Raw genomic sequence first — 25,305 nt, forward strand, 5'->3', positions numbered from 1 at the left:
ACAAAAGCCTTAAGTCACTGGAAAAGGGGCAGCATATCTGTCACCTCCAGAGTATAGGTGAAAACCTACTGTGGCGGGGGAAGGCTGAAGGAAGAAATCATCCCCACTTAGGGAAGAGGAAGGAAATAGTCTTGGTCTCACAGTCTTATATCAATACTACTAGAGGTCTCATTGCTAGAAGAGAATAGGAAACTCACTTGCATAAAACTTGCTAAAGCAACAAGTCAGAGTTTGGTTGCCATAGGGAAGAGAGAGAAAATCACTGAGAAAGCCCCATCACAACAGCAAGGCATACAGGACCTGCCTGCAACTGACACTGTATCAGGACAACAGAGAATGAGTCCTTTCCTGCCACGTGGTCAACAATTACCGAGTAACAAGCAGCAGCAGTCTAACATTGGGCGAGGTGTGAGAGTGTAAAGAGGAGAAACCTCCTTTGTTGCAAGTGCACAGTGAAGATGAAAGCTGAAGGTGGAAGGGGAATATTGAGAGAAACCCTCTGGTGTCCTAGGACCCACCCTAAACGCAGCACCAGAGGATTTTGGACCTGGTGGTACACCAAAGTTAACTGCAGCAACAACAAAACTCAAAACCAATTTAACTCTTGATTTGATTGACTCAATTCCACACATTGATGATCTACCTGAAGAAGAAGTGTCCCTATTTCCAATTCTCTGTTGTCTTAACAAGCAATGTCTGATATTTGTTCAAAATCAAAGACAAAATAACAAGAAAACCACTACTCACATTTAAGAGACCCAGCAGTTAAGACAGTAAGACTCACAGATGACTCAGTTGTTAGAACTGTCAGGGAACTTAAAATCACTATTATGAATGTAGAAATCATTACATTAGTAGGAAACTAGACAAAACATGTATGTACAGATGGGGATTTGAGCAGAGAAGTGGAAATTATAAGAAAGGGCCAAATAGAAATGTGAGAGGGAAAGCAGTAGTAGAAATGAAGGATGACTGTAGTGGGCTTATCCGTAGACTCAGCATAGCCAAGGAATGAATAAACTTGACAACAGTCAATAGAAACTGAATCACAAAGAGGAAGAAAAGTTTTTAAAAAGTCTGAACATCCAAGAGCAATGTCGAATATCCTAACACACAATAATTGGAATCCCAGCAAACAGAAAAGAAAGAATACTTGAAGAGATGATGAACAATAATTTTTTAAGAAAAATTAACTACAGATCCAAGAATCTCAGAACTCCAAGCAACATTAAAAGGAAAAATAGTTAGATACATCATATTCAAACTTCTAAAAACCAAAGAGAAAGAGAAAATATTGTAAGAAGCCAGAGGCAAAAGGTATATTACTTACAAAATAAAGAAATACATCAATTTCTCATTACAAATCAGAAGACAATGAAGACAGTCAGAAGACAATGGTATGCCGTTTTAAAGTGATGAAAGGAAAGAAAAAGTCAATCCAGAATTCAGAGCTAGCAAAAATGCTTTTCAAAAATGAAGGCAAAAAAAAAAAAAAACTTTTTAAAAGGTAGATGAAACCTAAGAGGCAGGCATGTATTACAAAAGAAGTTAAAGGAGATTTTTCAGATAAAAATTAAGTGATACCAGAAAGAAAGCTTGGATTAAAGAAATGAAGAGCTTTTGACATGGTTAAAACGAAGGTATAAATAGAAGAATTTTTATTTTCAATCACTATAAAAGATAATTGACTGTATAAAGCAAAAATAATGTAATATATTATCTATTTATGGAGCCTATGAAACGAAATGACAATGAAAGCATGAAATATGGCCTGGAAGAATCAAAAGTGTACTGACAAAAGGTCCTTACAATATATGTTGTGATATAATGTTACTTAAAAGCGGACTATAATAAGGGATAGATGTAGATCCATATTGTAAACTCTAGAGTAATCATTAAAATACTTTGAAAATAGTACTTAATTAAAACTACTCAAGTACTCCGAAAGCAGGCATAAAATGAGGGGAAAAGGAGCAACAACAACAAAAAGAACAAAAAGGAGATAGCAAGATGATTGACTTAAATTCAATCACATATAAATAACTTACGTTAAGTGTAAATAAACATACCAGTTAAAAGACAGAGCCTGTCAGACTGGATTAAAATATCTACTTATGTTGTTAACAAAAACTTGTTTTAAATACAATACAAAGACATATGTTAAAAGTAAAAGGATAGGGAAAGGATAAACAATGCAAACAAATGAAAAGAAACCTGAGTGACTATATGAATATCAGACATACAAAAATAAGACTAAAAACAAAGAGTATTACCAGAGATATAGAAGGACATCAGATAATGATAAAGGGTTAATTCATCAGGAAAATATACAGTGGTCTTAACTATGTATGTATCTAACATCACTACTTCAAAATACCTGAAGAAAAGATTGGTAGAACTCTGAGGGAAAAACAGACGAATTTACAGTCATAGTTGGAGATGTTAAAACTTCTAAGTAATAATTATTAAAAGCAAATAAAAAGTCAGTAAGATAATAAGACCTAAGCAACAATATTATACAACTTAAACTAATTGATAAAAAGGCAATTATCCTTGATAAGAACAACTGAAGCATTCACCAGGATTGACCATATTCTGTCATGAAACAAATCTCAATAAATTTAAAACAGTTGAAATTATACAAAATATATTCTCTGATTTTAGGAGAATTAAAGTGAAAATGAGTAACAGATTCCTGGACATTTCTAAGTATTTGGAAATTAAATTGCACACATTTAATTAAACCTTTATTTAAGGGTCAAAAAGGAAATTATTAAGTATTTTGAACTGAGCGAAAGTTAAAAACTACATATCAGCATTTATGGGATACAGCTAAAGCAGTGATTAGAGGGAAATGCATGGCATTAAACGTTTAGATAAGAACAGACTAGAAAGGTCTGAAATCAGTGCTCTAAGCCTCCACCTTAGGAAACTAGAAAGGAAGAGCAAACCAAACCTCTCATAAGCAGAGGGAAGGAACTAATAAAGACAATTGAAAATATAAATTGAAGTTGAAAATATAAATATAGCAGAAACTCAATGAAATTAGTAACTGGCTGTTTGAAATGTTTAATAAAATTGATAAACCCTAACCAGAATGACGGGAAAAAGGGAAAATTAACAAATTATTGTTAGTAGGAATTAGAGGAAATCAGTACATATTCTACAGGAATTAAAAAGATTATAGGGCAATATGAATATTTTATGCTCAAATTTGGCAGCAGATGAAATGGGAAACTCATCTACTTTAACTTCAGAAGAAACTGGTAACCTAAATAATCTTACATGTGTTGAAGAAAAATGAATTCTTAGTTTCCAGTATTTCAACAAAGAAAACTTCAGGCCCAGATGGTTTCACTGGAGAATTCTACCAGATATTTGAGGGAGAAGTAATCCCAGTTCTACTCAGACTCTCTGAGAAAACAGAAGAGGAAAGAACTCTTCCGTGATTAACCTGATCCCAAAACTAGACTAAAACATTATCAGAAAAGAAGAATATGGACGAATATTCCTTATGAACATAGACACAAAGCTCCTCTACAAAATATTACTTTAATAATATATTTTTTAAAACAATAAATTATGACCGAGTGGGCTTATCCCAGTAAAACACATTTGGTTCAACATTAAAAAATCAATATAATTCGCATATGAACAGAAATATTGGGGGAACATGTAGTACAGTGTATGACTGTCTAACCACTATGCTGTGCACCTAAAACTGATACAAAATAATATTGAGTGTAAACTGTAACTGAAAATAACATTTAAAATGAAAAAAAATCATCTCAGTAGGTGCAAAAAAGCTTTTGTCATTATTCAACTTCTATTCATGATTAAAATTTCAGAAAACTAAGAATCAAAGGACAGCACAATGCAGGACATTTACAATAAACCTGCAGGCAGCATCACACTGGAAAGACTAAATGCTTCCCAATAAACTGGAAACAAGGCAAGTGAAGTCTGCTCTCGCTACTCCTATTCAAAATCATACTGGCAGTCCTGGCCGATGCAAAATGCAAGACAAAGAAAGAAAGGGCACACAGATTATAAAGGAAAAAATAAACTTAGGACTGTTTGAGGATGTGTGATTGTCCAGAAAAACTCCCTCACAGCCTGCTAAAAACCTTCTAAAACTAATGATGGTTTTATCAGGTCACAGGCTATAATGTTGATATGTAAAAACCAGTGATATTTCTCTGTAATAGTGAGAATTGGAAATTTTACTTTAAAACTGTAGGTTACAGTAACAGAAACATGAAATGCTTAGGTATAAATCTAATAAAATATTTGCAAGATTTGTGCACTAAAAACTGGAAAAAGCCGAGAAATTTAAGGGGACAAGTGAGTAGGTGATGATGTATTTATGTATTAGAAGAATGAAAATTAAGAAGTCAGTGCTTCCCAGAGGACTTCCACCAAGATGGAGGCGTAGGTGAAAACACCTTGCTTCCATGCACAACCAAATCTAAGAACAACTATTTTTAACAACAATAAACATAACCAAACCACACAGAAAATCGACAATACGGAGTCCGAAAAAAGAAACAAAAACGAAATGCTCAGCTAAACAGGTAAGAGGGGCGAAGCCAGCAGTGGAGCGGGTTGACCAAAAAGACCCCTGACCTGGTGGTGGCAAGCAGCCGAAGGCGTGGATCGCGGGCTAGCTACTGGAGCACACAGGGAAGAGGCACGGGGGCTGTCTGCGGTCAGTCGCGCATCTGCGAGCAGATAAACCAGGGAAGAGGCGAGCATTGAGACCGCAAGGCGCGGGGCAGCAGGCTCGCACAATTCCGATCGGATAAACAGGCCAGGGCGAGTGGTGGGACAGGACGGACTGGGCTAGCGGAGAGGACCGCCATTGCTCCCTCTCTGACCCCGCCCCCACACGCAGCGTCACAAACCAGCGACCTGGGTGGCCCCACCCTGGTAAACAACTAAGGCTTCACTCCTCTTACTTAATGGCGCGAACAGACCAAAAATGGCTCAAGAACAACTCAGAGCCCCAGAGACAATAAATCTAAGCCATGAAGAAATAGCCAAACTTTCAGATGCACAGTTCAAAACACTGGTTATCAGGATCCTCACAGAACTGGTTGATTTTAGTCACAAATTAGAGGAACATATGAAGGCTAAACTAATTGAAATGAATGGTAATACAAAGGAAACCAATAGTAATGGAAAGGAAAATGGGACTCAAATCAATGGAGTGGACCAGAAGGAAGAAAAAAATGATCAAACAGAAAAAAATGAAGAAACAAGAATTCAAAAAAATGAGGAGAGACTTAGGAACCTCCAGGACATCTTTAAATGTTCCAACATTCGAATTATAGGGGTACCAGAAGGGGAAGAGTCACGAGTGGAAACTTTATTTGAACAAATAATAAAAGAGAACTTCCCCATTCTGGCAAAGGAAATAGACTTCCAGGAAATCCAGGAAGCTCAGAGAGTCCCAAAGAAGTTGGACCCAAGAAGAAACACACCAAGGCACATCATCATTACATTAGCCAAGATTCAAATGAAGGAGAGAATCCTAGAAGCAGCAAGAGATAAGGGGACAGTCACCTACAAAGGAGTTCCCATCAGACTGTCAGCAGATTTCTCAAAAGAGACCTTACAGGCAAGAAGGGGCTGGAAAGAGGTATTCCAAGTCACGAAAACCAAAGACCTACAACCAAGATTGCTCTGTCCAGCAAAGTTTTCATTTAGAATGGAAGGACAGATAAAGTGCTTCTCAGATAAGACCAAATTCAAGGAGTTCATCATCACCAAGCCCTTATTATATGAAGTGTTAAAGGGACTTACCTAAGAAAAAGAAGATAAAAAAGATGAACAGTGAAAGGACAGCAAACTCACAGTTATTAACAACCACACCTAAAACAAAAGCAAACTAAGAGGACAGCTAGATCAGGAGCAGAACCATAGAAATGAAGATCACATGGAGGGTTAGCAACAGGGGAGTGGGAGAAGGAGAAGGGGGTGAAGGTACAGAAAAGAAGTACCATAGATGGTAGGTAGAAAATAGATAGGGGGAGGGTAAGAATAGTAGGGGAAATATAGAATCTAAAGAATTTGAGACACGTGTTCATGAACTAAAGGGGGAAATGGTGGGGGAGGGGTATGCAGGGGGGAGGGGAATGAAGGGAATAGAACAAATGTAATGGCATAATCAATAAAAAAGTTTAGAAAAAAAAAAGAAGTCAGTGCTTCCCAAAATGATCTATAAATTCAGTGCAATCTCAATCAAAATTCTAACAAGAATTTTTAAATCTAAAACTAAAACTTAATCTAAATTTCATAAGGAAAAACAGGGCCTAGAACAGGGGTGTCAGACTCATTTTCACCAGCAACCCCATCAGCCTCACAGGTGCCTTCAAAGGGCAGAGTATAATTTTAGGACTGTATGACTACTCCTTAACTGTGAGGGAGTTGAAATTACATTCGGCCCTTTGAAGGCAACCATGAGGCTGATGTGTCCCCTGGCGAAAATGAGTTTGACACCCCCGGATAACCAAAGTAACATTTGAAAAGAAAAGTGAATTGAGAGGATTTATACTGTGTGACTCCAAAATTTATTATAAAGCTGCAATAATCAACATAGAGGAGTATTGGCGTAAAGATCAGCAAATAAATCAATGGAATATAATAGAGTCCCCAAATAGTATATGTGCATATAATTAATTGATTTTTCATAAATGGCAAAGAATTTAATGGAGAAAGGACAATTTTTCAACAAATGGTATAGAGGCAAGTAGTCATCTATATGCAAAAATTGAACCTCAACCCACATCTTGCAAACATGTATACAACTGAGCTTAATATGGGTCCTAAAATTACAAATTTCAAATGTAAAGCCTGAAACTACAAAGCTTCCAAAAGAAAATATAGGAGAAAATATTTGTGATCTTTGGTTGAGCAAAGATTTTTAAGATTTTATAGAAAAATCATAGTTCATAAAATAATATATTACTTGGACTTTATCAAAATAAAAATGCCTAACAAACTACAGATTGGTAGAAAATATTTACAAATTCTCTTTTTGACTAAGAATTTGTAACCAGAATACAAAACTTGTAAAACTCAATAGTGAGATGAATAGTCCAATTTTTAAAATGGGTAAAAGATATGAACAGAAAGTTTATCAAAAAAGCTATATGGCTGGCAAATAAGCACATGGAAATATATGTTCAACATCATAAGTGAGTGGGGAAATGCAAATAAAAATTAGGTACCACTGAATACCCATTAGGTTGGCTGAAACCAAAGAAACTGATAATGCCATGAGTTCATGAAGTCGGGCAACTTGAATTCTCATGCATTGCTGGTAGGAATGCAAAATGCTATAGCCTCCATGGAAAACAATTGGTCAGTTTCTTATAAAATCAAATATAAAGTTACCATACAAGCCAGCAGTCCTTTCCTCAGCATTACCTGGGGAGAACTAAAACCTTAGATTCACATAAAATCTGTACTCAGATATAGTTTAGCAGTTTCATTCATGATTACCAAAAACTGGAATCAACCAAAACGTTCTTCGACGGGGAGGCAGGTCATCAGCCATGATATCCACACAAGGAGCACACGAGTCAGCGGTTAAAAGGAATGCTGATAAACAGCAGCCTGGATGTATCTCTGTGCACTGTGTATAGTGAAAAAAGCCGACTTCACAAGGCTGCATAGTGTATTTGTGTGACAAATACTCAGTACGTTTATGTGACCCTTTGGAAAAAACAAAAGTATGGTTATGGAGAACAAACAGGTCAGTGGTTTCCTCAGAGTTGGAGAAGGGTTTGACTACAAATGGCAGGAGGGAGCTTTCTGGAATGATGGAAATGTTCTAGGTTTTGATTGTGGTGGTGGTCATAGAGCTGTGTGAATGTCAGGGGTAAGTATGCTTCATTAAAACAGGTGTAAATATTACTGAGTTTATGATACTCTTCTCATGAATTTTCTTAATTGTACTAAAGTTTATTATTAAGGAATGTAAAAAGGTTTTGTTGTTAAAAGGTGTTTAAATGTGACACCAAGTGTGTCACTTATATTTTCTCATATCTGATATTAAACACTTCAGAAGGAGATATTGTGCTATATTTTTATAATATATTATATCTTCATTATAAGTTAAATATTTAGGTGTTTTATTAAGAATACATTCCAGGGGGGAATGGGAGGGAGGTGGGGAGACCTGGCGGGGGGGGCCGGGATGGGAGAAATAGACAAAAAATGTACTTGAAAAATAATTAAATAAAAATTTAAAAAAAAGAATACATTCTATTCAAGCTAAAAGTTTTGAATATTTATGCTTTGTAATTAATCACTAACTAGAAACAAAGAAAAAAGATAGCATATGTGCTAATAAGTCTAAAGTACTCAATAGAAATACTCTTGTTTTAAAAATAAATTTTTAGGTTTCAGAAAAGAATCAGCTGTCAGCTCAAAACTTATTTCTATTGGCACATTCAATATAATATGTAATCACCTCCGTTCAATTTAATAAATATTAACTCAGCTTCCTCCACACACTATACTTTTAAGCCTCGATGCCCTTCCACATTACCTTCCTTCCATCTGGAGTTTGCTTCTTTTCCCACTTTTAAGTGGGAAAACTTTTTGTTCCTCAATATTGTCTACAAACTTTGTTCCTCAACATCTTTCTGAGTCCTCACTGAGCTTCCAATTGAAAATGGCTTATTCCTCTTGAACCCCACCCCCAGCTCTTTTGTGCCCTGAACACAGTTAAAACCATAACAATAGTTTGCATTTACGGAAGCCTCACTAGGAGTTCCGTATTGTTATCTCATTTGTTCCTTACAATACCATGCCATACAGGTAGTTTTATTCCCATTTTGTAAGAGGGAAGTTTCTCAAAGCTAGAAAATTTAGAAAATCTGGAATCAAGCCCGTATCTTCCAGAGCGCAAGGGGATGCCTTTTCCCCTTGTTTGACACCACTTTCCCAAGCTCTCTGCTGGTTGGATCATGCTCTGGTCCACTCACCTGGCACAGAGTGACGCTGGGACAGAATGCACTCACTGCCAAGTCTGATAGGTCTGCTGATTCCCCCAGACCCACAGCACTGAAACCTAACATTTGTCAGATGCTTCACAAACCAGCAAAGAACCTCTCACGTATTGTAGCTTTCAGATTCACAGCAAACTTTTGAGTATGTAAAGATGTTTTTGTCATTGTTGTTACTATACAGATAAGAAAGCTGAGGCTCACAGAGGTTCCATAACCTCACTACTCTTTGTCTCATTGTCCACAGAAGTTATTAAAAAGTGTTGCCTGATACTGTGGTTTTTAGTGTTCTAATAAACTCACCAAGATGTATTTCAGTGAGTTGATATCAAACTAAGTTTTCTACCTTCTATAGTTGCGCAGTTATTTTTAAAGCATAATATCCTTCAACCTTAATATTATCCTGAGAAGTTTCTTACTGGTCTTCCTACATTCATTTTTTTATTGTTTGTTGTCCATTATCCACCCAGAGGAAGAGTGATCTTTTAAAAAATATAAATCAGATCACGGGACTCCTTGCTCAAAACCCTTCAGAGACTTCTTTTTGTACTGGAATAAAGCCCAGATTCCTCACTGTGACCTAAAAGTTCTACATCAGCTGACCCTTGTCTTATTCTCTAAAATCATATCAAGATCTGTTTGTGAGCCAAAACATTACAGGCTATTTCTTTTTTTTCCTTATAAAATTTATGCTACTTCATTTGGTTGATATCTTTATATATATAAACACCCCATAAAAGTAGAAATGAGCAGTTTCTGAAGAAGTACATAAATAATAATCAGTATGCCCAATAATTGGAATGATAACAGTTGTCTTTTTTAATTTTTAAAAAGATTTTATTTATTTTTATAGAGAGGGGAAGGGAGGGAGAAAGAGAGAGAGAGACATTGATGTGGGAGAGAAGCACCAGTTGGCTGCCTCTCGCATGCACCCCACCAGGGACCTGGCCCACAACCCAGGCATGTGCCCTGACCAGGAATCGAACTGGTGACCTTTCGTTTTGAAGGACGATGCTTAACCAACTGAGCTATACCAGTCAGGGCCAATTCTGCTTTTTTCATGAGTTAACTCAGAGTCTAAGAAATAACTTACTAATAAATCCAAGCCAAACTACCTTTGTTAATCATTTTGTAAGAAATTGATTTCATGTTTTGAAAAAAACTTTTAACAAACTTCTAACAGATTTGATTCATTGATGAGTGATGTGTTTTTCCTAATTCTTCTTATGTAAGACTTCAGTAAATAACACTTTTTTTAGTTTTTCTTTTCCTACATTTTGCATGGTAATTCAGTTTATAATAACAAACTTATTTCTTATATTTGATGATTACATTTAGTCAAAACACTCAGTTATCCAGCACTGTTGCGGCAAATTAATTTAGACTTTTTAAAAAAGGTTTTATTTATTTATCTTTAGAGGGGAAGGGAAGGAGAGAGGCAGAGAAATATCAGTGTATGGTTGCTTCTCGTGCATGCCCTGCTGGGAACTGGCCCGCAACCCAGGCATGTGCCCTGACTGGGAATCGAATGTGACCTTTTGGTTCACGGGCCCATGCTCAATCCACTGAACTACGACAGCCAGGGCTCATTTAGACTTAAAAAAAAAATTGTACGAGTGTGCGTGTGTAGCGTAGTGCAGAGGGAAACAAACGTCTGTGGCTGGAAATGCTTATGAGTACATCAGCCTGCACACCAAGTTCTTACTCCAGTTCTGCTTCTCCAGTGTGAAAGATCCACTGCAATAGTAAAGATGTAAGTGCTCAGCCTCAGTTTTTAGGGTGGAAAGAGTCAGTGAAAATAATCTGAACAATGCAGCACATGCAAATTGGGAAGCCCAAGTGTGTCTCATGGGCTACAAAAAATTTCACAATTGTACAGATATGTCTCTGCTCTTAGAAAACCTAATTATTATTTATTACTATTCAATCACAGAACAAAACAAGGTTGCTTAATTGTGAAATGTGTTCAAAGACTGTATGTGCATGAAATGCTTTTATTTACAGAGTTTCTTGAATGAGGTCCTTAGGTATCACCTAAAAATCATGATTAAAAATTTAAGGCTTTTTTTGGATGTATTTTTGCATTAGTAGTAAATGCAAAGGCCCAAGGTGTACTGGGGTTTTCAGTGGCAGGAATGAATTTACCTGGGATTATTTTAAGCTAGAATGCTGTTTACTGTCTTTTCAAATAGTAAAATAAATTACTCTGTTGTGGAATACCTACCTACAAAAGTCTTTAAGTGAGATGTTACTGTCAGAAGTTATCTTACAATCTAATTGTTAATCTTTGTTACACTTGTCAGCTCAGAATGGAGAAGCACTTTATCATGTGATGAACCTCACTTAGTAAGGTTAGGGAGAAACAAAGCACTTTTTTCATGTGAATATGGTTGCAGAAATACTGTCCTACCTAATGAAGTAAAAAAAATCGTTTAGGTAGAGATGTAACTCTAAGAAACTTATGATTATTGCCTTTCCCGTCATTCTGCCGACATTAAAACAACTCAGAAATAGGAAGTCCTGGAGGTACTGTGTTGGGTGCACTCTAATCACTGTGTCAGCAGGATCAATCATTTTCTAATTCGCCGGTTTCCTGCAATAATAGCCCAGCCTGTGTTCATAGCACTTTACAGAAAGCGGCACCAAATTAGTTTCCATGTCCCCAGATATTTTTCTTGGTGTCACAAAAGTATATGTTGTATAAATGAAATATTTGTCTTTGGCAAAAGGCCTGTGCACCAAACTACAATTAATGAACACAAGAATTAGAAATCAAAACTTTGTTTAGTCTGAGGAAAAACAGTTCTTTAAACTGTAACCACATGGCTGTTTCTTGTTTGCATCAACTCGAGGTAACTGTTATTGTCTTCTGCGAATTCTCCCGGGCAGGGGCCCGACTCTATTGAATGAGCCAATTGTTTTCCTTTGTGTTGCCCATCTAGTAAGTTCCCATCTGGTTTGTATCAGACTGTTTTCACAGCCAACAACTGCTGCCTTCTCTGTATCCTGACACTTCAGGGCCCCACGCTATCAAAGCACTGCTGCGAAGGCCTGGCTGGCAGCGCCCATACAGCTGTGCCTCGCGGCTTGGAGCTATTACCCAGAGTGCCGGTAACACAGGACCCGGGCCGGCCCTTATTCCCACTGGTGTCGTGTGCACAGTGAGCAGAAATCCTCCCTCACCTCCCCACCCCCTCAGCCCGAAACTCACTATTCAACAGAAAATCTTTAAAGCTCCAATGTCAGGGTGTGGGATGGTGGTGTTCTTATTTTCTAGTGGCTTCCTGTATTTGAAAGCTCATTTTTCATTCTTCTTTCTTTCACTCTTTTTCAAAAGTTACCAGGTCTGGCCTCTGTGAAGTGAACTGGTCACTGTCACATTTAATTTTTGTTTGCAAGTTTAGTTAGGAATGGCTACATATGGAAAAGTCCACTGAAAAGTCTACACAAATAACACAGTTTTTTTGTAGCGATAGTCACAAGCCATAATTTGAATGAAGCTTTTATATTTAGGAAGGGTTTCCACCTCAAAAATTGGATTTTTCTGTGGGTAGATTATAGAGGCGCTTAGGTTCCAACTGTTCAGTAACTATTAGGCAATTACATTGCCTTCAGCTTTGCTATCAAGTGTCATTTATAAGAACAATGATAGTGACCTTCTCTAAAAACTGTGATCTCATGTAATTAAAGTTAGTAGTTGTTATTATTGAGCAAGAGTTAAAGCTGAGTTAAATGTTATGATAGCATTGCTTTTTATAGATGTGAGCTGAAACAACGAACTTTTTTTTGCACCAAAAATAAGTAAATGCCTTTTATAGAAATAAGTACTTTATAATATTATGTTTAACAAATTGCTTTCAAAATTAGGTAAAATAGTAGTTTGTGCTTTTAATTTGAGTAGCAAATTGTTGTAGAGCATCAAGTATCTTAAAGTAGCAACTCTCATGAGAGCCAAACTAGAGCGACGATAATAAAAACTCACCTTCTGCTTGTGAATAATTTCGTCTCACTGGCATTTCAAGATTTTAAGAAAAAGAAAGAAAGAAATTTGTCTTTGTAGTCGGCAGTATGGCTTAGGGCTTAGCAGTAACCATTCACTTGATATTAAAGGCTACCTAGTAAGTTGCATTAGTTATTCAGCTATTTCAGTCATTGGAAACCTCAGAACTATAAAGCAATCACCTTTTAATTGCCGAAACTAATATTTTTTTTATATCACCTTCTAATGGAAATGTAATATACATACAGAAAAGCACGCATTGTAAGTGTTACAGCTGAAAGAATTTTCAAAAACTGAGCTACTTTTGTTACTGATACCCAGCTCGAGAAACGGCCCTGCCAGCACCCAAGTCCCCTCGCGTCCCCTCTCCATCACAGCCCGCACCCTGGCAAGGTTAGCCGCTCTTCTGACTTCTAACAGCATCGATTCATTCTCTCGTTATTTTACTTCAAATAGATGGAATCATGTGGAATGTGAGTCTTCTTTCATGAGGCAAACGTGTTTTGCTTTGAAAGATTCTTTCAGTTTTCACATCATTAAGACCCACTTCTATGAAGAATTATCTGAGAGGGATTTATTTTCGTGGCTGTGTGACAGGCGGTCCCACGCACAGGAAGCGGAGTGGAGGTGAAGCTGCCTGCTACAGCATGGAGTCTCAGCCCTCACCCAGGTTTGAGTGCTGCAATGGCTCTGGACATTCCTGCCCCTAAAAGGCAGGAGCTCTCTCTGTCATTACACCACACAGCAATACGCTCGAGCACTTAAATGGTTTTTAAAGAGCTTCAAAAATTAAATCTACATTATTCAAATAAATCATGGTTTGCATTCAGGACAGGTGGATTATCTGTTTTCTCAATTATCAGTCAGCTTCGTGGCAGCTGAATACAAGCTTTTATGCTGCCAAGATACTGTTTCCGAAAATGCTGTTATTGAAGAGAGTTGCATACCTATTAGATAGGGGAGCCAGTGAGTAAGTTAATCGGCCAGATTATTTGTTTAAAAAATATTAACTTCTTTTTATATATTTTAACTGCTATAATATTTATAATACTAATTTTTTGTCAATGAACTCAAATTGGTATAAATGATCCAGCTATTCAAAGTTTTGTTTTGTGAGTTAAAAAATTCATGTTTCGGGGCCTTCATCTTTGTATCCTTATTTTGCAATTAACAGCTTTATAGTACTATATAGTTTAAAAAATAATCCATAGTGGATTTATAAAGCAATAAAATAAAGTTTACAGATTTAAGTATTGCTATACTAGTGAAACTCACTAAAGAAAATATTAAAGAGAAGATAAACTTTCAAACCCCAAATAAAAAATTATAAAGCCTAGATTCCTATTTATTTATTTATTTATTTATTTATTTATTTATTTGAATTTATTGGGGTAAGTTGGTTCTCCAAACCACACAGGTTTCAAGCGTACAACTCAATAAAACATCACCTGCATGCTGCACTGTGCACCCATCACCCCAAGCGAAGTCCCTCTCCATCCGCACACCCCCCACCTCCGTCTGCCTCCACCTATGTTCCACCCCCCTTCCCTCTGGCTGTCACCATGCTGTTGTCTGTGTCTCTGTGTTATGTATCTATGTTAATCCCTTCACCTTCTTTCATCCAGTTCTCCAACCCCCTTCCCCTCTGACAGCTCCCAGTCTGATCCATGTATCCATGCCTGTGTTTCTGCTTTGTTCCTCAGTTTATGTGTTCATTAGATTCCACATATATGTGAGATTGTATGGCATTTGTCTTCCTCTGACTGGCTTATTTCACTTAGCACAATATTCTCCAGGTCCATCCATGTTGTCACAAAAGGTGAGATAGGTAAGATTTCCTTTTTTATTTTAATGGCTGAATAGTAGTCCCTTGTATAAAGGTACCACAGCTTTGTTATCTATTTATCTACTGATGAGCACTTGGGTTGTTTGTTTCTAGATTGTGACTATTGTAAATAACACCGCAATGAACATAGAGGTACATATATTCTTTCGAATTAGTGTTTTGAGTTTCTTAGGATATATTCCCACAAGTGGGATCGCTGGGTCAAAAGGCAGATCCATTTTTAATTTTTTGAGGTATCTCTGTACTTTCCATAGTGGCTGCACCAGTCTGCAGTCCTGCCAACAGTGCAAAAGTGTCTCCCTTTCTCCACGTCCTCACCAGCACTTACTGTTTGTGGATTTATTGAGAACAGCCATTCTGATAGGTGTGAGGCGATACCTCATTTTGGTTTTAATTTGCATTTCTCTGATGATTAGTGACCTTGAACATCTTTTCATATGTCTATTGGCCATCTGTATGTCCTCTCTGGAGAAGTGTCTATTCAGGTCCTTTGCCCATTTTTTAACTGGATTATTTGTGGTTTTTTTGGTGTTGATTTTTGTAAGTTCTTTATAAATTTAGATATTAACCCCTTATCAGATATATCATTGAAATATGTTCCCCTACTCAGGGGGTTCCCTTTTCATTTTGTTAATGATTTCTTTTGCTTTGCAAAAGCTTTTTAGTTTGATGTAGTCCTACTTGTTTAATTTTTTGTTTCGACAAAAAAAATATTGCTATGAGAGATGTCTGAGATTTTATTGCCTATGTTTTCTTCTAGGAGTTGTATGATTTTGTGACTTACATTTAAGTCTTCTAACCATTTTAAGTTTATTTTTCTGTATGGTGTAAGTTGGCAGTCTAATTTCTTTCTTTCTTTTTTTTTTTTTTGCACGTACCTGTCCAATTTTTCCAATACCATTTACTAAAGAGACTGTCTTCCCTTCATTGTATGCTCTTGTCTCCTTTGTCAAATATTAATCGACCATATTGGTGCGGGTTGATTTCTGGGCTGTCTATTCTGTTCCATTGATCTGCATGCCTGTTTTTATGTCAGTACCAGGCTGTTTGATTACCATGGCATTGTAGAGTAGTGTGGTATCAGGTGGAGTGATACCGCCCACTGTGTTCTCTAAGGCCAGTGCTCAGAAGCACAGTGTACGGGGGGGGGGGGGGGTGCAACCCCAGCCCCTCCGTGTGCCCGCACCAACAGCTTTCTCAGCGGTGCCCCTGCTCTCCCATCCTGGGACTCTGTTTCCAAATTCAGAATCCCTTGGTTTTACTGTGTGGTGTCTTTAAACATTTAAATAAAGGTTAACACACCTTTTGTGGTAAAAGTAAAAGGATAAATTATATTCATAGGTAATTTGTGACTCAATTTTTGTTCATATTACCCACTCAAAATTTCTGTAGAAATTTATAAATCAAATATTTAGATATTTTATCTTATTTTCCTCCGACTTAAATACCAATGAGTATTAGGTCTGTTCCAGTTTAAACAGGATGAGGTAATATAAGAACCAACACACTTGATAAGCAGTTTTCAGATCATGTGGGCCAGGGTGTAGGTTGTGCTTGTGACTTGAATCCTCACCTGCAAAGCACAATCCTCACTATTAACCCCATCATCCAGCAAGTGAGAATTATGAGGCAGCTACTCGTTATAAGAATAAGGGACCCTAGTCTTTGATATTGACATAGTAGCTTTTTAAAATACTGTTAGGCGAAATCGTTGCAGAAATCAAGATTCTCCCCCAGTTTTAGAAGAATTTTGTTTCTGTTTATAATAATGGCAACAGTATGGAATGTGTAGTAGCTACCAACTATGTATACTTCCTAACATGATGCACTCTGCTAAGATCTCTAATCAACCCAGGTAGTTAGGTAATACTATTCTTACTTGACATCAAGAACTTGAAGCTCAGAGAGGTTACATATTTTGCCCAAGGTCACATAGCTAATAAATAAATGGCAGAGGTGGGAGTCAAAGCAAGTCCAACTCTGAAAGCAAAGGCTGTGTGCTCTTACATATTGTATTTCCTTCCTTAATAATTTTTTTAAAGTATTACAGATCATTTCTGATTATTCTTATAGGTCTTAGTATCTTAAGATGCATCCTAGTAGAAGAGTGTGGAAAAGTGGGAGGCAGGGAAAGAACTGTGCGCTGAGTTTCAGCCCCCACTGCTGTGTGACTGGGCTTTCTTTGTTGGTGGCCTCTCTGAGTCTCGTTCTCCTTATTAGGAAAGACAAGTAGTCTCTGAGACCCCTTGCGGCTCTGCTGCTGTAATATGTGATCAGTATTTTTTCTTTTTTTAAAAAATAAAAAGTTGCTCTGTGAAAAAGTTTTTTGAAAAGATTGACTAACAAGAATGATTTATCTCTTATCAATTGGGAAAAGTTAGAAAATAATCACAGGCTAAATAACAATTAAACTGCCATTGATTAGTGCCTGCTCTGTAGACACTGCTCTAGGTTAGTTATGTATATCATTTCTGTCAGTGATCCTAACACACTAAGAAAGAGAAGAAGAGTCTGGAGCACAAAGCGGTGGTATTCCAGGTCTCACGGCTGGTTCCTGTTGGCACCGCGAGTTGCATTCAGGCAGCGTAGCTTCCGAGTCTGTGTTCTTAGCCACTAGCTCACAGCTGCCATTCTAATACAGTGCTCAGTTGTCATTTACTCGCCTTTTTTTAATCTTCCATACCACAGATACAGAATGGATAGGACAAAAATGGGTGGGTGGGGGGTTTCTCTAAAAAATGGTCTATAAAAGATCACAGAGTGGTGTATCTTTTTGAAATAAAGGTTTCAGAGACATTGGTCAGCTGGATATTTCTCAAGCAACTATATGCAAAGTACCGAATTTGGGGAACAATGAAGCTGTATGGTGGAGGGAAACCATTTATTTTCTTATCCTTTTAATAAATCAATCATTACAGTAATCTTACTCCAACCTATGAGGTGATTTAGTGAAGACCTAAAAATAATAACAGATTTTGTATGTTATTTCAACTTAGATGTTTTTACTAATAATGTAATTTTGTTAGAAATAGAGATGACTGAAGTATGCTTTGATTTGAAGTAATACAATAGTTCTCATTTTTTTAGTTGAAATTTATTTTTTAAATGAAACATGCCTGTTTCTTATTGCAAAGTCAGTGGAGTGTGTAAAATCTGCATTTAGGGGGCACACCCAGAGCATAGGCCTATCAGTACAGAAGGGAGCCCTTGTTAGTTTGGAAAAGCCCACCAGTGATTCAGACTTTCCCTGTTCTTGATCTACCCCAAGGCTCTGTTAAAACCACTCATTTACAAAAGGTTTCACAACTCCTTTCTGCAAAGCCATCCAAGTACGGTATATAGCGCCTTCTCACAGAGAATAAAAAAGAAGGCCATAGAACAAGAAGAGAACACTTGCCCAGCATAGGATTCGAGTCACCCAAGTGGGAACATTAGCAGATAGAAGCGACATAATATGAAAAGGCTGAGAGCTCAATTAGGTGTTAGTCTTTAAAATCCCTTATATTTGAGGTGGAACAGGAGCATTGGTTGGAAGATCTGCTGACCACCCTCATTCTGCTCTGTGTTAGTTTTGTCTTTGGAGCAAAAGAAGGTTGAGACAATGTCCTGCTCTCCTCTGTGGTCTTTGCAACACTAGTGTAAGCATGATGGGTGCATAAAAGGTACTTAATTTTTTTTAATGGAACCATAATTTGTGAAACCTAAGTTGGTTTCCTTTTTCTTAGTTTCCACCCGGTTTTGTTAAGTATAAAAGGGAATGATGTTGCTGATTTCTTACCGTAACAGTAGATCAGTTTGAATTCTGGGTGTAGAGGCAACCACTTCAGAGAAGACTGCTCCTTTATTTTACTTGTTATAGACAAATGGTTCTTCAGTGGAAGGGGCCTCTGAGGTGGTCCCGATACCCCTGTTTCTGGTCACCACTTTTGTCCCTTCGTTGCTCTGGAGGATCTGAAAGGTAGTTCTAGTAAGCTGGAAGGGCAGGCAGGAATGAACATGTAACCCTCTAACTCTCAGAAACTTAGAGACAGACTGGGAAGTGACAGTCATAGGCAGTGTCTAAATGGTAACAGCATGGTGAGCATGTTGAAAGAAGTTACAGATTTTTAAAAAGTAATATCAAAGTTGGATGTTCAGTTTTGGTCTACTTGCCAGATTATCAGCATATAAGTAAACTGTATTTTCCTACAGACTTATTCTTATAAAACTAAATTTTTTCTAAACCTGTTCTTTTTAAGCTTTCTTTCCTTCATTGAAAGGTATTGCATTTTAATTTTTAAACATTTGATTTTCATATTTTCTAGAGCATAGCTGTAGTAGTTTAACATAAATGTTGGTCCCCAGTGAAAATATATTGCTTAGTTAGTGAACTATGTAATGCTTAAAATCACATTCATTTAATTATCTTCTCTTAAATCTGCCTGAAATTTTTGTGAAATAAAAGAAGCTTGAGAGATGACTGACTTTTACCTGAGAAAATCAGAGAAAAACCTATTATACCATATTATGAGTTTATTCCAAATCGTTCTGTCCTAGAATTTGTTCGAAATAATGCATTTGTCCTGAGAACTCTATCTCCCACAGGTTTCTCTCCAGTTACTTAACATTTCTATGCTTCATAATTTTCTAACCATAAGGACAGTTCCCTGCCCCCGCCTATTTCATTTTAATGTTAAGACTTGGCTTTAGTTTCACAGCGTAGGCTGCTGTGCGCTCCCCAACCATCTGATTGGTTGTTTCCATAGGTCGTGTGGGCAACATGCCCCAGGCTAGCCTAGGGAGAAGGGAAATTCTTTTTGTAATGATGAAATTCTTAAGTTAAAAAACATCTGTGAAAACTTTTAACCTTGGGCAAAATGTTAAAAGAAACCATGGTTTTCTTTTACTTAATACAAATTGCGAATTCTCTCATGATCCTTGGCTTCCCCCTTTCCCTAATCTTTGATGCATAAAGATAATAATCTATTAGGTAAAGTATTATTTTATTGACAGTCATTAAAATCCAGCTGTGTAACTTCCTTCTTTATATTAAGGCCACTGGATCAGGCTTCTGTTTACCTGGTTTTATAAGAGCAACTGCGGGGAGGGCATTTGGTTTGTGTTCTTTTTAGTGAAGAGAAGCGAATCGTGATTATTTCCACGCTTAACTGATTTTCTAATGCAAAAAATTTTAACTGTAACTTCACCAGGTGATATGGACCGGACACAAATTGAGCCCAATCTGTACCTCGCATCTGTATTTACAGGTATGAATTTTACTTTAAAGGTTGTTGGACTTGGGAGCTATTCAGATGTTTTCATTTTCCTGCAGTTTCTTTCTCTCATAAAAATCAACAGAGTAGAGGTAGTGATTGCACTTCTTCTCTCACAAATTATGAGAGAAAGTTTATTTAGAAAGTCATGGGTAGTAGAAGTGAGCTGGCTGGGCTGGGTGGACTCAGGAAACAAGTTACAGAGGCAGAAGAAGGGCCCTTGGTGCTTAGGAGAGAGAAAGGCAGAAGTGACCCATGGGGGGGGGGCGGAGGGGAGGAGAGGGGGAGGGGAAAGACACTGGCACGGTCCCCACCGGGAGTGTGCACCCAATTTTTATGTGCCTAAGATCTCTGCAAACTGTCCCCAGGTACAGAACTCTTTTCAGGCACTGAACTCAACTCTTCGGAAGTTAGGGGAGAGAAAAAAACGTATCATTTCCCTTTGCAAAGTTTATAAAATGCTGAATTAAAAGGCTGCAGGTGTGGCATGCAGAGCTCTGAGGATAGCACTTGAGATAATTCCATCTGGGGGAGGTTATTTGTTGGGACAGGACAGTGTTTAAACTTTGAAGTCAGTTTTAAACAAAGTGAAGCAGCTGGAACCTGGCATAAGAAGAAACAGAGCTTTCACATTAACTATTGCTTTTTGGAGGAAAAAGAATTGGAGTTGTTTTTACAGGTGCCGATACATTTATTCTTTCTATAGGAAGAATTTTATCTTAAATTATAAATTTTAAAATAAGCACTTGTCAACTAAGAAAACAGAAGCAATAGGAAACTTAAAAAATGTAACGGGATTTATGTCTAAACATATTTTGGGATGAGACTTAGTAACATTAAATCACTTTTAAACATGAAAGTAAGGAAGAAATGTTTAATAGTGACTAATTCTGGAAAGCAGAGGCAGATAAAATATTACATACTAAACATCAAATGGCCGGACACCTTCTTCATCAAGACGTGTAGTGTGTGTTCTCAGGACCATAGCTATAATGTTGCAGGATTTGCAGGCCTGGGTTAAGTACGTGAGAAGAATTGAATACAGCAGGATAATTTAGCAGCTGCTTAAACAAGGAATTAAAGCAAGAGTAGATGTGTCCAGGCTGGACAGGAAAAATACTTCAAGAACTCAATAAAACACAGCTGAAATACTGTAACATTTTCATAGACAGCTGGAAAGCAACTGCATCGCTGGAACTCGGCTGATTTTAAAGACGAAATCTGGTCAGTGAGAATCTAAGCAGGTCGTTAGTCATGAGGAGCCACAGACTCAAGGTAGAAACAAACCAGTTGGCTTCAGCAGTCATTCAAGGCCCACTGTGTGCCTAGCATGATGCTGCAACTTAGTAGGATGCAGAGATAAATAAGGCGAAGTCACTGTCCTCATGCAGCCCATATTTAACAGAACAACAGGCCCATAAGCAAATAATGACAATATAAGATGAGAAGGTCACAGGTATCTGCTGTACCAGTCACTCAGAAGACAGAGGCTGTAGGTCCCAGTCCATGCTCTTCAATAATATGCTGTCCTCTGGAAGTGACAGATACATAACTAATTACAGTATGGTTTGTAAGTGCTGCAGTAGCGTTGCTTTTGGAAAAGAAGGCATCCACAAATTGACAGGAGAAGAATTCCTGTATTTCACCGTTACTGCTAGAAAAACACCTCAGAGAACGTGATTCACTTGCAGGTAGGGCTGTGGTATCCTTTAAGTCAATGATTCTTCAGTATTTGGGGGCTGTGGACCCCTTTAAGAGAGCAATAGCTATGACCATGTATCTTCCTCCTCAGTTGTACTTACATGAAAAAAATATGCATAATGTTTCAGGGTGTTCACAGAAACCTGGGGACCCATCCATGTAGTATAGGTGAAGATCCTTCTTATTGGCCCCGGCCAGGTAGCTCAGTTGGTTAGAATATCATCCCAGTAAGCGAAGGTTGCGGGTTCAGTCTCTGGTCAGGGCACACACAAAAGCAACCAATGAGGATTTCCGCCAAGATGGAGGCATAGGTGGAAGCGCTGTGCCTCCTCCTACAACCAAGTTTAAAAACAACAAAGTTTTAGCAACAAAAACGCAGCCAAACCACAGAAAATTGAACTATACGGAAGTCTGACAACAACGGACCGTTCAGCCAAACTGGTAAGGGGCAGAGCCAGCAGCAGAGCGGGGTCGGGCAGGAAAGATCCACTGGACTGACCCGGGTATGCGACCCAGGTGCGCCAGCAGCCATGGGCGGATCCCAGGTGTGGAGAAGGGGACAGACCCACTGAGGGCTGACCACAGTCACATATTTGCGCGCAGATAAACCGGTGAAGGAGCAAGCAGTGAGACGGACCGTGCAGGCCCCAGCTTCAGGAGGTGGCAGAGGGGACCACCATTGTCCCTCTCTGACCCGCCCCCACATACAGCGTCACAAACCTGCGATCTGGGTGGCCCTGCCCTGGTGAACACTTAAGACTCTGCTCCTCATACATAACAGGCACAAACAGATTGAAACATGGCTCAAGAACAACTCAGAGCCCCAGAGACAATAAATCTAAGCAATGAAGAAATAGCCAAACTTTCAGATGCACAGTTCAAAACACTGGTGATCAAGATGCTCACAGAACTGGTTGATTTTAGTCACAAATTAGAGGAACGTATGAAGGCTAAACTAATTGAAATGAAGGGAAATGCACAGGAAACCAATAGTGATGGAAAGGAAACTGGGACCCAAATTAAAAGAGTGGACCAGAAGGAGGAAAAAAATGACCAAACAGAAAAGGATGAAGAAAGAATTCAAAAAAATGAGGAGAGGCTTAGGAACCTCCAGGACATTTTTAAACATTCCAACATTCGAATTATAGGGGTACCAGAAGGGGAAGAGGAACAGTCACAAGTGGAAACCTTATTTGAACAAATAATAAAAGAGAACTTCCCCAATCTGACAAAGGAAATAGACTTCCAGGAAATCCAGGAAGCTCAGAGAGTCCCAAAGAAAGAAGTTGGACCCAAGAAGGAATACACCAAGGCACATCATCATCATATTAGCCAAGATTCAAATGAAGGAGAGAATCCTAGAAGCAGCAAGAGATAAGGGGACAGTCACCTACAAAGGAGTTCCCATCAGACTGTCAGCAGATTTCTCAAAAGAGACCTTACAGGCAAGAAGGGGCTGGAAAGAGGTATTCCAAGTCATGAAATCCAAAGACCTACATCCAAGATTGCTCTATCCAGCAAAGCTTTCATTTAGAATGGAAGGGCAGATAAAGTGCTTCTCAGATAAGATCAAATTCAAGGAGTTCATCACCACCAAGCCCTTATTATATGAAATGTTAAAGGGACTTACCTAAGAAAAATAAGATAAAAAAGGTGAACAGTGAAAGGACAGCAAACGCACAGTTATTAACAACCACATCTAAAACAAAAGCAAGCTAAGAGGACAGCTAGATCAGGAGCAGAACCATAGAAATGAAGATCTCATGGAGGGTTAGCAACGGGAGTGGGAGGAGGAGAAGGGGGGAGAAGGTACAGAGAATAAGTAGCATAGACAGTAGGTAGAAAATAGATAGGGGGAGGGCAAGAATAGTATGGGAAATACAGAATCTAAAGAACTTGAGACACATGGTCATAAACTAAAGGGGGGAATGTTGGAAGAGGGGTGTACAGGGTGGAGGGGAATGAAGGGGGGAAATAGAACAACTGTAATGGCATAATCAGTAAAATATATATTTTTAAAAAGAATTATATCAAAAAAAGCAACCAATGAATGCATGAATAAGTGGAAAAACAAATCGACATTTCTCTCTCTGTCTAAAATCAATAAATAAAAATTTAAACAGTTCTTCATATACTTGGATTAAAGATTACTATATTTATTTCCTTTTTAATTTTATTTTTAAATGTGCAGTCTATAAGAAACCAGTCTTTCTCTGCCTGTAGAAGACCCCAAATCCAGTCACTTTAAAGCACTTAGGTCCATCCATCGCCTCATAGAAGAACACCCCAGATCCTCATCTGTGGCTGCACCACGTGCAGGGACTGCTGGTCTCCTGTCATTTCAGGAGGGAATCATGCTTTGTCTGCTTTCCTCTCGCTTTCAGACTACAGGCTATGCCAATCGGTGCCAATCACGTGCTTGAGGACCAGAGTCAGAATATAATCCTGACTCTGGTGAAGATGAAGTTGGATTATCTGAATCTAAAAACCTTTTAGAAAGTTATGTATATTTTAAAAAATATACTGACATTGTATTATAGAATCATATACCTGAAATCATATACCTACATGATTCTGTTAATCAGTGTCACCCCAATAAATTCAATGAAAAATCAAACACATATTCAGGCAAAATCTTAAATGGACATTTAAAATTCTTATATTACTTATAATAAATTGGTTTTAAATTTTCTCTCTTTTAGCCTTATAAATTCAATACCAAAGAACAGAAAACATAAAATTTCTTAATGAACTTTAAATATTTTTAAAGCCTAAAAAAATTGAATTTCAAATGTCTACAAAATATAATACAGCCTAGGAAGCTTCAAATGCAGGGTTTCTCTCAGTGGCAGCCCCACTGAAGTGCATGCCCGTTACGTGATGTGCTGCAGCCCACTGAATCAGGCACAGTCTCTTCAAAAAAACCCCTGAAAACAGCTGTTGAAACAATTACGTCAGCAAGTAATGACATGACTGGAAATTTTAAAAGTCAAATTTAAAAGCATCAAACTGTAATATAGGTAGGAAATTTATATTTGCTGTACTGATGATTTGTTAACATAGTATGTCTCTTAAAAAAAAATCCAACTCCGTGAGAACCATAACCGGATAGAAGTGTTACTCTTTTTGCCTGTTAACAGGAATGAAAACGATGCTTAAAAATATGTACCCACCTGGCTGGTGTAGCTCAGAATTTTCTCTCCCTCTCTCCTTTCCTTCCCCTCTAAAGATAAATAAATAAAATCTTTAAAAAAAAAAAAAATATGTACCCAGTCTAAAAATTTCTCTTTTAAAATTCTTAAAACTGGGACTGTTTAGCTTCTGTAACTGAAAACTTCATAAAGTTTTCCCAAAATATACATTAAGAAACACTTTCAGATAAAACTGCATTTTATTTATATAATTTGTTGTTTAAAACACAGTTACTGGAGTTAAAAGTAGTATAATTATTTGGAGGCTTCTAGAGCTGTAGGTTTTTTTCTTGGTACA

General features: G+C 37.7%; 1 protein-coding gene across 8 annotated transcripts in view; it reads left to right on the plus strand.

Moving 5' to 3' along the window:
• The window catches only part of KIAA0586 (KIAA0586 ortholog), a 94,728-nt gene that overhangs the window by 63,142 nt on the left and 6,281 nt on the right, over positions 1–25,305 (plus strand). For 5 of the 8 annotated variants that reach the window (XM_053673332.1, XM_053673333.1, XM_053673329.1 and 2 more), the window contains one exon: positions 11,985–12,497. The exons of 1 other annotated variant lie outside the window; for it this stretch is intronic. In XM_053673332.1, the coding sequence (XP_053529307.1) occupies positions 11,985–12,376 (392 nt within the window). In that variant the 3' untranslated portion in view covers positions 12,377–12,497. Of the gene's footprint in view, positions 1–11,984; positions 12,499–20,052; positions 20,110–25,305 lie in introns of those variants that run through there. 2 more of the 8 variants (XM_053673334.1, XM_053673337.1) reach the window with 2 other exon arrangements.

Source organism: Artibeus jamaicensis, unplaced genomic scaffold (genome assembly GCF_021234435.1).
Source record: "Artibeus jamaicensis isolate MK-2021 breed Jamaican fruit bat unplaced genomic scaffold, CSHL_Jam_final contig_851, whole genome shotgun sequence".
Taxonomy (NCBI): domain Eukaryota; kingdom Metazoa; phylum Chordata; class Mammalia; order Chiroptera; family Phyllostomidae; genus Artibeus; species Artibeus jamaicensis.